The sequence below is a fragment of the Hesperophylax consimilis genome, chromosome 1 (assembly GCF_061612785.1).
Source record: "Hesperophylax consimilis isolate HC1 chromosome 1, BYU_Hcon_1.0, whole genome shotgun sequence".
NCBI lineage: Eukaryota > Metazoa > Arthropoda > Insecta > Trichoptera > Limnephilidae > Hesperophylax > Hesperophylax consimilis.
In genome coordinates this window covers 43,520,649-43,532,710 of record NC_142836.1, presented here as the reverse complement: position 1 = coordinate 43,532,710, position 12,062 = coordinate 43,520,649, and the positions used below count along the sequence as shown (strand labels likewise).

The 12,062-nt window shown below is 36.0% G+C and overlaps 1 protein-coding gene across 9 annotated transcripts in view; it reads right to left on the bottom strand.

The window, feature by feature from the left end:
- heph (polypyrimidine tract-binding protein 1 heph) overlaps positions 1-12,062 on the bottom strand; it is a 919,983-nt gene that overhangs the window by 124,022 nt on the left and 783,899 nt on the right. For all 9 annotated transcript variants that reach the window (XM_089634334.1, XM_089634321.1, XM_089634359.1 and 6 more), the window contains one exon: positions 5,632-5,778. In XM_089634334.1, coding sequence (XP_089490460.1) covers positions 5,632-5,778 — 147 coding nt within the window. The remainder of the gene's footprint in view (positions 1-5,631; positions 5,779-12,062) is intronic.

Below are 12,062 nucleotides of genomic sequence, written 5' to 3'. Positions count from 1 at the left end.
CGCCTGGATGTATTGACGTGGAAGAATCATGACAATCCGATATTATAGCTTGCCGGTCTTCTACAGGGGACACTAATTTCCATTCGTAATCTTCTTGTAAAGAAAAATCAGCTTTGCAATGTTTAAACAACTTATTTTCTTGTATCAGGAAGTTAGGACAATTTTGTGGGGTATCAATGCATTTTTTATAAAGTTCTGTGTACCATTTGTCTTTAGTATTAGGCGCGCTTAATAATGAGTCTAGCTGAGTAATTTCTATACGTGAAAGTGCGTCCGGTACTATATGCAGAGAACCTTTACGGTGAATAATATTAAAATCGAATTGAGACAAACGAGTTGCCCATCTGGCAAGTCTTCCTGAAGGATTTTCTAGTGACATCAACCACCTTAAACTCGAGTGGTCTGTGACTACTGTGAACTTCGACCCTTCGACGTATGAACGAAAGTTGTACACGGCGTCAAGAATGGCTAATAATTCGCGCTCTGTGGTGCTATAATTTTTTTCCGCTTTTGATAATACTCTCGAGTAATATGCTACAGGGTGTTCTGCGTCTTCGAACTGTTGAGAGAGACATGCTCCGATTGCAAAATTTGAGCTATCGCATTGTATTATAAAAGGTAATTTAAAATCAGGACAACTTAATACCGGTGCCGAGATCAATGCATTCTTCAAAGTGGTAAATGACTTTTCTACTTCATCATTCCATGTATAATTAGGTAGGTTCTTCTTACCCCCAGTTATATGAGTTAAAGGTGCGGCAATGTTTGAAAAATTGTCAATAAAACGTCTGTAATAACTACATAAACCTAAGAATGATTTCACCTGTTTTGTATTCTGAGGACGGGGAAAATTCTTAATAGTTTCAATTTTCGCCGGGTCTGTGCGGAGACCTTCCCTGTCTATAACAAAACCTAAGTATTTTAGTCTTGATTTACAAAATTCAGATTTCTCTATATTTAATGTTAATCCCGCATTCTTAAGTATACCACATACTTTTTTAAGAAGTTCAATGTGTTCTTCAAAAGTTTGCGAAATAATAATTAAGTCATCTAAATATGCAAAAAGGTTTGGTTCAAATTCTGGACCGAAAAGAGTGTCTACCAGACGTTGTAACTCACTTGGAGCATTTCGTAAACCAAAAGGAAGTCTTACAAACATAAATGTACCTCTACCTGGTACTACAAAACTGGTTTTTTCGCGTGACGACATGTGTAATGGAATCTGCCAGAAGGCTTTAAGTAAGTCTAGCGATGTTATGAAATTTGCATGACGAAGATTGTCCAAAATACGATGCACATTTGGAAGTGGGTAAACCTGGGCTTTGGTAGCCATATTAAGACGTCTACTATCAAGGCAAAACCTTGCAGTTCCATCCTTCTTGGGTACCAGTATCACTGGATTTGACCAAGGAGATTTACTTTTTACGATCACGCCTAATTCTAACATTTTGTCAACTTCGTTTTCTAGCTGCTTCAACCTCACAGGAGATAAGGGGTAATAGCGTTGTTTAATTGGTAAACCTTCGGTTTCAATAACATGTTCGATTAAATTCGTTTTACCCAAACCGCGTTTAGCAAAAGATATGGATTGAAATTCCTCCATTACATCACTAAGTGATTTCATTTGTTCCGGTGTAAGATCGTTTTTAGATTTTACAACATTAACCTCTGAGATAGAAGTGTACGAAATATTTTGTTCCGACGTGAATAAATTCGGAGCAATGTTAAATTTCTTCCAGAAATCGATACCTAAAATGATTTTTTGACCCAGTGAGGGAATTATTACGAACTCTATAGTTTGTGATATACCATTATAAGTTATTGGAAGTGATATTTTTCCCAACACTTCCTGTCTCTTGTTATCTGCCGTTGTAATTAACAAGTTGCAGGGTGACAACGTATAAGAAGAGAAATGTTTGTGTAAATCGCCTCCAATACAAGACAAAGATGCTCCCGAATCTAATAAACCTGATAACATTCGATTTTTGACATAAAATGTTACATGCGGGCGACCATCACCGCTGCAAGTTACATTCCAAGCTTCTAGGGAATCAGTATACGAAAATAATTTTACATAATTTAGCCAGTCATTCCATTCTTTTTTCCTAGTGTTTAAAGATGGCTTTGAATTAGAATGACCGTCTACCAGTTTTTTTGATTCCTATTACATTGAAACGGGGGTGGTTTTGACAAATCCGGCATAACATTTGCTCTGTTGTCATCCGGCTTTTTCCATCGCGGGCTACGGCGCGGGACACTACTATTGCTAACTGCATTACAATATTTTGCAAAATGGCCATTTTGATTGCATCTGAAACAAGCACGGTTAGCTAAGTCAGTCGACCTTTGTGTAATCATTGCTAACTGAGAGTTTTTATTCTGGCCAAACAATCTATTTTTGTTACGTAGTTGAGAATTATCATGATGAGTTTCATCCATGAGCTCACAACTTTTAACTAAATCGTTACAAGAGCTAGGTGCATTGTACGAGAAAAGTTTATTATATTTGTGTAATAAACCATTTTTAACTGTTAAAGCCAAGTCTTCCTCGGACAATGGAGATGTTAATTTATTATTCAAAGACGACATTAAATTTACATATTGTCTAACAGATACATTATATAACTGTTTGTAATGGTGTAATTTAGATTTAATTCTGGAATCACCTTCGAGAATTTTAGAGCCCGAGGCAGTATCGGTCTCAACATAACTCGAGACGGAATTGAATTTAATCTTGTCCATCTCGTCACATAACGACTGCAATTCCGTAACATTAGAGATTTCACGACCGATTTTTAACTGCGCATATACCGGCAGGAGACCTTTTGTGATTAATGATAGAAGTTCCGATTCCGGAAGAGGTATATTTAGTTTAGAATTTATCGCTAATGCCTCCAGAATGTAGTCTGACGCCCTCTCATGAACTTTCTGACTTAAATTAAATAACTTCGACTTCTCAGTTATTTGGAATGACGGGTTTTCAAATCTTTTTAAAAAAGCTATCTTAATTTCTTCCCATTTCAGGTTAGTCTTAAAAATTTTCCTGTAAAATAATAAAGCGGAACCGGTCAGCAAGTCAATGAACCCTCTAGCTAGGTCTTCCCAATCCACGCCTCTGGCATATTGTAACTCAGTAACTCTATCCAAAAAAACACGAACGTCCGTATTGCCATCAAAGGAAATTTTCCAATTATTTAAATTAACGATTTTCTTTTCGACGTATCTTAAATTGGTTCTATCAACGTTATGGTGCACCACAATCGGGTTTATCACATCGTGGGAACCGGAACTGCTTGTTTTAGGTGTCGTACTAACTTCTGGCGAACTTAAGGAAATAATTGGAGTTTCTGTGTTCAAATTAAGAGATGCATTATATGCCACACATTGTTCTCTTAGAGATGACACGGCTCTTTTTGGAACAATCCCTCTTTCTATTAACCATTTTTTAATTGATGACGCCGTCGCTTTTTCAAAATTTAAAATTCTACCAATATTGTGAGGATCCATGGTTTAATAATGGGAACGACCGGTAAAGTCTATGGATCTTAATTTAAAAACAACCAATACGATATTTATTAAAGAATGTGAATTAAAATAACTGAATTTAATCCTATCGCAAATTGACACTTGGAAGTTCTTTATAGTATTTGAATTATTTCAACTTATTATAATGAAACAGATAAGCAAAGCTTAACCTGACAAAAAGAATCATTTCTATATGAAACAATTAAATTGCATTTCAAAATTGAAATAACACCTCTATCTCTTGGAAACAACCACATTTAATGTTTATTACGCCGTAATTTCTCGTTGGTTTATTGCGTATTTAGAAATTGGAACTGCGCATTACGACTACCGACGGCACCTATATACTGCGTACGTGTACCGGGCGACGGAACAAACACTCCCGGATCAGAAATGAATTATAACACACAGCTGTGGATAAAAACATTAATACACAAGAATATTACAGTAACACATAACAAGAAAAGACACATTCCATCGGGTAATTGACTATCCAGGTTGGGCGTCCAGTGTTACATTAGAGCTTATTAACGTAACTTATAGTTATAAGTTGTTACATTAGCATTCCAGCCAAGTAATATGCTATATATGAGTGAGTACACAAGCTGAGCTTGTACTCCAATCTTCAGGGTGTGGATTTATATATAGTCAATTTCCCAAATGAAACAAGTCTCTTGATATGAGTTTTTATTGTACAGGTAATACAGGTAATACAGGTTATCAAACAGATCTACAAAAGGTACATAGCTCTTTAAGGCCTGACTTGTTTCTAGCAATCTATTGACTCTAAGGGCTCTGATTGACAAAGGTATAATATTAGCTCACGTGTACTTTACGGTGGATGCGGTGAACGATGATGCTGATGCCATAGGCGGAATGCCTAGGCTGATGAAGAGCGGGAATACGACTCCTACAGGGCGGCGCATAAGCGGCGTGGGCGGCTGACGGCGAAAGGGCGGCAAACGAGGGCACAGAGGCGGCCTGGGGCGGCCTGAGGCGGCCTGGAGCATGGTTGGAAACACGTGGGCGGCTCATGGCGAAGGGCGGCACAGAAGCAGCCTGGAGCAGTGGTGGGCGGCTCATGGCAAAGGGCGGCACTGAAGCAGCCTGGAGCGGCCTGAGGCGGCCTGGAGCATTGTTGGAAACACGTGGGCGGCTCATTGCGAAGGGCGGCCGTGAGAGCACGGGCCGCGGCCCACGGATATGACACAATCATATCCATGCCGGTGTGGTTGGCTGAAGATTGTCCTGACATTGATAAACTGAATCTAGTGACGCGGCACATTATAAAACGAATGCACGCCGGTCCATATTATGGGCGCCTTTTGGCGGTAAAATGCTAATTACGAACTCGTCTCGAACATGTTGGTTGCTACGCGTCTGTCGGGGAACTGAAGCGTGGGCCGGCTTGCGGGGGGAAGCTTGTCCCTTCCACCTCTATTTTAGGTGCCTGGCCGATGCCCATATAAGGATACGTTTTGCATCTTAGCCATATGATTGGTTGTAGGTACTTATAGGCCTACGTGACCAATATCAGGTCGGAGACATCGCGGATGTACGTGTATGTATTGGTGTTCACCCGATTGTAGACATGCCGAGATGCGTATATACTAGTGTGTTTACACGCTCTGGGTGTATGATCGAATTCCGGCAACGCGTGAGCATATACTTAACTTTGCAGTTAGCTCTTGCAAGCTTTGTGCAAACATAACATAATGTTAATAAAAGTCTGTCTTCGGATGCAAATGGCACATTTCTTCTTGAAGGCAAATTTGAAAGGAAACGGAATTAGAGCAATTAGTTAGATATATGTAGCTTTTTGGAAAAATTTTATAAATCGAATACACAAATATTTAATTAAAAAACTTCTTTGACTATTTTAACTACAGTAAAAGAATGAATAGTTGTAAGTGCCATTATTAAAATAATATAATTCTCGAAAAGTTAAACAGTTAGGAAAGCCAGTAATATAACTTCACCACTTGCAATCAAATTTGAAGTGAGTCATATCTCTCTCCCACTAGGGAGGTGTAACGTGTACTGTACAACGATCGCTACTTCATGGTAATTCGATCGAACTTGAGTAATAATAATCGAGTAACTGACCTGGTTCTTGCCCTTGAGCACCAGCACGTTGGTGACCCTACCGAAGGGGATACCCAGCTGGATGACCTCTGCCTCGGTCGTCTCGTTAGGGATGTTTCTGATGTGTATCACACGAGACGGCTTGCCTACGTTCGGCTCCAGCTTCACCTACGGGGAAAAGGCCAAATATTAGGCAAGTGCAACACTAGCTTAGAATGCAATATCATAGGCCAATTCAATCAGTGAATAAATATACAAATAATACAGTTTAACAATTGCTAAAAAAGATCAGTTTTTGTTATTGTTTCAATCTCTGGGACAAAATCTTCGTGTATTATCAAGTTGACAGTTTTTAAATACGTATTTTACTATTAAATTTAAGACACACTTTGTAATACACCACCTTTAATGCCTCATTACATATCAAGCTTAGTTAGGGCATATGTCATCTCAAAGTGTGTTTTTCATAATATTTAATGTCACGACCCCAAGTATTTCCTTCCTTAAAAAAACACGCGTTAATACATTTATAAGACAATAGGAAAAGTCAAGTACATTATGTATTACAGAGTGTGTTTTTCATAGTATATAAAGTCAAGCTTCGAGTATTTCCTTCCTTGAAAAAACACGCGTTAATACATTTATAACACAATAGAAAAATTCTAGTGTTATTAAGGATATTTTAAGGATATCAGAAGGACACGTTTAGAAAAAGATAAGTTGTTGTTTGGAAATGCACTCTTTTTTATATCTAGCAATGCTAGGCCAGTGTCCTTACAATTAGAATTTACCTGAAAAATACATTAATTAGTATATTGACCGGTCGGTGGCCGAGTTGACATCGCGTTTGGGTCCCACCCAGACGTAGTGTGTTCAATTCCTCGGCTGGCTAAATCCTCCATCACAACACAAGCAACATTTTCAGTTTACTGTGGTGGTAGTAGGAGATTTTCAAATATTGTCATGTTATTCGTAACCCGGGAATGTTTGTCTTTCTTTAAAAAAAAAAATATATATATATATATATAATATATAATCTGATAATTACACCGCTACCCGGTGGAGTTGGTAGAACAGATACACACATCTCCGGCATATCGCAACTTTAGCAAAGTATTGCTGTCCAAGGGATATGTACTTGAATTACCACACAGTACAATTAAAATGCACGTATTTCCACGAAATAGCTTAATTTTACATACATAATATGTGAAAGGCAAAACCAAAGCACGAGATTGAGCCCAGATAAAGTTTTCATCTCCACCAGTTAATAATTCGGCAGCAAAATGTTTTGAATAACAACAATTGGTCGGTTTAGACATGAAAACTAAATTCAGCGTGGATGTAAGTACCTCCTTGCGGAAGCTGGCTGCTTCTGGGGCGCATGTTAACCTACCCGGGGAGGGGGCTATTTGCTAGTCGCTACTTGCCATGAAGTAGTATGGTACGGTACCGAGCCAGGAGCACAGGAGTCGCAGGAGGTGGTGGGATTTTGCGGGAGGCATCAGGCAGAGGGAGATCGGCTCCCCCGGGACCAGGGGATGGTGGAAACATACACCTGCTTGTTACACCGCATCGAGCAAATCGGAGGTTCGGATTCCGTGTTTAGTCAGCCTGTACCTATATTTACAACCTACAACCGCGTAATATTAACTCGTTTTCATACGAGTAACTACGACTCTCGCCGGTTTTCGTGGAGGTAATGAATACACGTTCAAAACATTAGGTACAGTGGGGAAATACTAGTATTAGGTTACAGTATTTTTTTCTAAGTTCATTTATAATACGTCTTATTGATTATCTATGGATCTATGGTAACCGGTGTCTTTTACAACCGCTCTTTTAAAATGTCAACTAAATACGCATGTCGCGTAGTAATTAACGAATTACAATTTATTTCCCTATTTAAATAATTTATATTATATTATTTCCCTCAAGCCACCGTGGTCGTAGTACAAGTGGTAAGTATGATTTATTTTATTTTCAACTAAATATCATGTAGTTTATTTATTAATTTAGATGTACGCTTTTATATTGCAGATTATAGCTCTTACTGCTCTGTTTAGCTGAAATAAACAAACTTTATTATTTTTATTATTTAAATCGTGAGGGAAAATTTTAGAACTTCACTAAAATTAACTAAATAACCAACATTACGTCGTTTAAACGTAGGGGTAGGAAGGTAGGATGAAACGACTCATACCTTTGTCTAGATATACATTTCTTGCTTCGACGAAATACATACATCTTAACATTTTTTTGATTCTCGATAGTATGGCTAAACTCAGACATATTGATTGTGTCACATCCCTTTTCCATCCACTTGCACATCACATTATTTGTCCCGGACACCATTTCTTCCGTTTGCAAGTGTTCCTTCGTCCATAAATCGATCATACATGGTTTAATTACATATTGCACGCCTCACTTTCGTCTGATCTGTGCTTCACTTACAAAACACCTAGGGTGGTATCGTACAATGGACTGCTAACTTCAGTTGACATTTTTTACTGTGAATAATTCAGTAAATTGTGTAGCCCGCGTTCACGCTTACATCAATAATCAGGTTTTACATCTTAAGCGTTTGTACTTTTTAAGTACCCAAATACATCATCGTGCTCCAAAGAATGATTAACCGCTAGTAACTTTATTTATTTAGTTATTTATTTATTTATACATTTTAGGAAAAGTTGACAGCAAATCTTTAATTATACAATGATACAATAATAATATAGTTAATTATGCCAATTATGAACTTTCCACTGATGAATACTTAATGGTAAGGTGTACAATGTCATAGAGATGTTCTCTTAAATTAATTTCTTCTTTAGTTAGAGAATATTAAAATAGAGGAGGGTGAGGAGTGAGGAGGAGGAAATATAGGATAAGGATTAAGGACGGGAATATATAGGAATTTAACTTCTAGTTTGGGTTTTGTTGATTATTGAGTTTTTGTTTTATGTCGCGTAAAGTAGAGTTAAAAATGTCAATATGGTAATAATTTAAGTTAAATGAATGTATGGATCTGTAGATAAATGAGTTGTGTTTGGAATTGGTCTTACAATGAGGGAGATTAAAAGTAAGCGACTGTCTGCTGTTGCGATTGGGAACATGGAATAATAGGCGTTGAAGAAGATCAGGACTATCGATTAAATTGTGTGTAATTTTAAATAACATTACCGAATCTGCTATATTTCTTCGGAAAGTTAACGTCTGTATATTGAAGAACTTTGCAGAGTCTTCATTACTAATATGAGATCGAAAAGAGCGGAAATTAAGGTATCTTAGAAATCTATTTTGAACACTTTCAATTCTATTTTTATGTATTGCATAGCCTGGGTTCCACACTTGTGATGCGTATTCAAAGATACTACGAACGTATGAGAAATACAGTGTTTTGAAGGTAGTAATATCTTTGAATTGTTTACAGGAACGGATTATGAAACCCAGCATAGAAGATGCGTTAGTGACTACGTGGTCAATATGTTTATTGAAATTCAGTTTACTATCAAGTATAACCCGTATTGCGCAGCATCTTTGTATCGTTTCTTTCAAATACCTGACTAGCATAAATTCATCATTAATCACTATACAAATTTCGTCCAACAGACGTCTAATAGACAAAAGAGACTACAGATCTTCCATTAAAATGGGTACCCCACCAACAGCGTCCAATAAATAATTAAACGGTGGTCATTCAAAATAAGTAATTAAAAAACTTTTATAATGCCATCTCAAGTATAAATTTATTACACGATTACCTGCCAACTTCTAAGCAAGTAAAAATAAATTTTAAAAAAAACTAACCAATTTCTGAATCCCCTGAAAGAGGCGGGAGTTGATGAGAAAAGGCAATTTCCAACTAGGCCAATTTTTTATGAATAATATTTTTAAAATAAAAAGAAAAGAAAAGGGTACACAGACGCTGCACGGCTTTATAATTGCAAACTTTAATTACAAGAGACCTGCGAGAGATGATCTGCGTTAGAAGGGAAGCAGTAGATAAAAGCGCCAAGGATGGGAAGAAGGGAGATGGGAGATGGGAGATGAGAGGGGAAGGAGGGGACTGATTTAATAGAAACAATACTGTAATTATTCCACGGCGTTTTCTAAGCACAAACAAAAAGAAAAAAGATTTTTAATTACTTCTAAGTACCAAAGCACGCGCTAAAACTTCCTGCGGTAAATCCAACAATGTATGGTTTGTAATGCGCCATCACCAGTACACCAAAATACTACATGAGATGTTTTCAAAGAGGCTCTGTAAAAGCAAAATTAACGATGATAGATTATGTCAACCAAAATACAATAGTAAAAGGAATTAGCAAAATATTTATGATGAAATACACAATAATTTCGTTTTAATTAAAAAGTGTTCGATATATTTTACCATTCAACCCCTATTGGACAACTTGTGGTATTTAGATAATTTTTATTTAAAAAAAATATAAAGTTAAAAGAAATATACAAATTATACTTTCATAACCTAATTACGCAATCAAAATTATACTTAACATTATTTTTACTGCCTAAGCAACAAATTATTTTCATACAAGTCAGTACATTTTAATTTTGCTCACCAATCTTATGAGCAAACAGTTTTTGTCTTAAATATATTCATTCGTATTTCTATTAGATAATTTAGATGGGACGGTATCAAAATACAGTATAATCTTTTCTAAAGAAAGAAGTAAACTTCTGGTATATTATAGTAAATCATTGAGCATACGTATTTTGGAATATTAAAGTAATTGAACTGCAAATAATTTATCAAAGGCTCAGGTTATTTATTACAAGTTTAATAGTTGTTCATCATATTAATAGTGCCTACAAGCCTAGATGAATAGAAGTTGCTGTTTTTGACTTGTTCTGTTTATTCATCACACGATAGATTCAAATCCTTCCTAGCAAAACAGCGATTGAGGAGTGTTCAGTTTCGATTAATTAATTGATAAATGGTGTGGGCAAATCCTTTCACGCTCGAATAACCTATTTAAAATTAAATTAATTCACCCTTACACGATGATTGCGTCAAAACACTTGAAACTCGACAACGTGGCTCAATTGGCCAGACGAAGCCCACGTATGTCTGGGGTATTACTCCAAGCGTATGTAATAAAATGATCATAACCCTTCTCCAGCGAACTATCACCTGGCATGGACAAGCGGGTAGGTGACACCCTCTCCGCCTCTCGAGGGGTGTTTGACCGTGATGCGGATGAGCGTTATATAAACTATAAACGGGTATCTTAGCTTTTCAACAAACCACCGAAGTAGATTTATTCATTAGATTCATTTTCCAAAGGTTTTAGGGTTCATTATGGAGAGGGGGTTTTAACGAACTTACACGTAAAGGTGGCCGCGTATAATCATTCAGAGGGCTGGGCGTAATTCCGTCACGTTAATATTTTATTACATTTACTTAAACTAAGGGGATATTCATTACTTGGGGATGTTGTTACCAATATTGATGGAAATGAAAACAAAATTTTGTATGATTAATTTTAAAGTTTATGTACAGTAAATAAAGTAAATAATTAATTAGACTAGAAAATTACACAGGGTTTTCAGTAAATTCAGAGAACACAATTAAACATTCTTCAATATAAATAATATGCAACACTATTGATGTTGGCTTACTTTTAAAATACTTATTTTGTAAAACTATATTACATATTTCATTGGAAATTAAAAGTCGATTGAGCGATATTATGGTTCTGATGAATAAAACCTGTATTCTTCTATTATTTTATCGGCATGTAGCAGAATGGTATAAGGCGTCGAAATAACATCCAAACGTTGGAGGTTTAACCCCTAACAAGCTAAGTACACCATTAAAGAACAATTTCCCAATACACAACTTCATGAATAAAGTAAGTAGAAATCAAGAAAATACCGTTCGTTTATAGGTAACAAAGTTTTTTTTTTATCAATTTTCTCCAATTACCCAGACTTAACATGCATCTTATATTATATTAAATGAAAAAAAAACATGTTAAAATATTTCTTCGATGTGCGGGAATCGAACCAACAACCTTTCCGACTTAAATCGATATTCTTAGAGGACTACCATTTACTACCATATTCTAAGACTATATTCTAAATATTTGAAAGAGGTGAGCTTTTTTAAAAGATTACACGAATTAAAAATTATGCTTTTAAAATTTCGCCATATCTTTTAATATTTTAATACACTTTTTTAATTTTAATTCACCTTCTTTTATATTGGTCGGAATTTCTTGAAAAATCTTCACTGCTCTATACAGCAATGAGTTCTGTGATTTTGACTTCTTTCAAAAGGGAAGTCTTATAAAATTTGCTTTTGCATCTTAACTTTTAAAAGATTACTTTTTAATTTAATTAAATTACTTAACTTTATTTTAAATACTTTTGCATCGTAACTTTTTAATATTATCTAATTTGTTTTCTTCAAAATACTTTTTTATCATTCA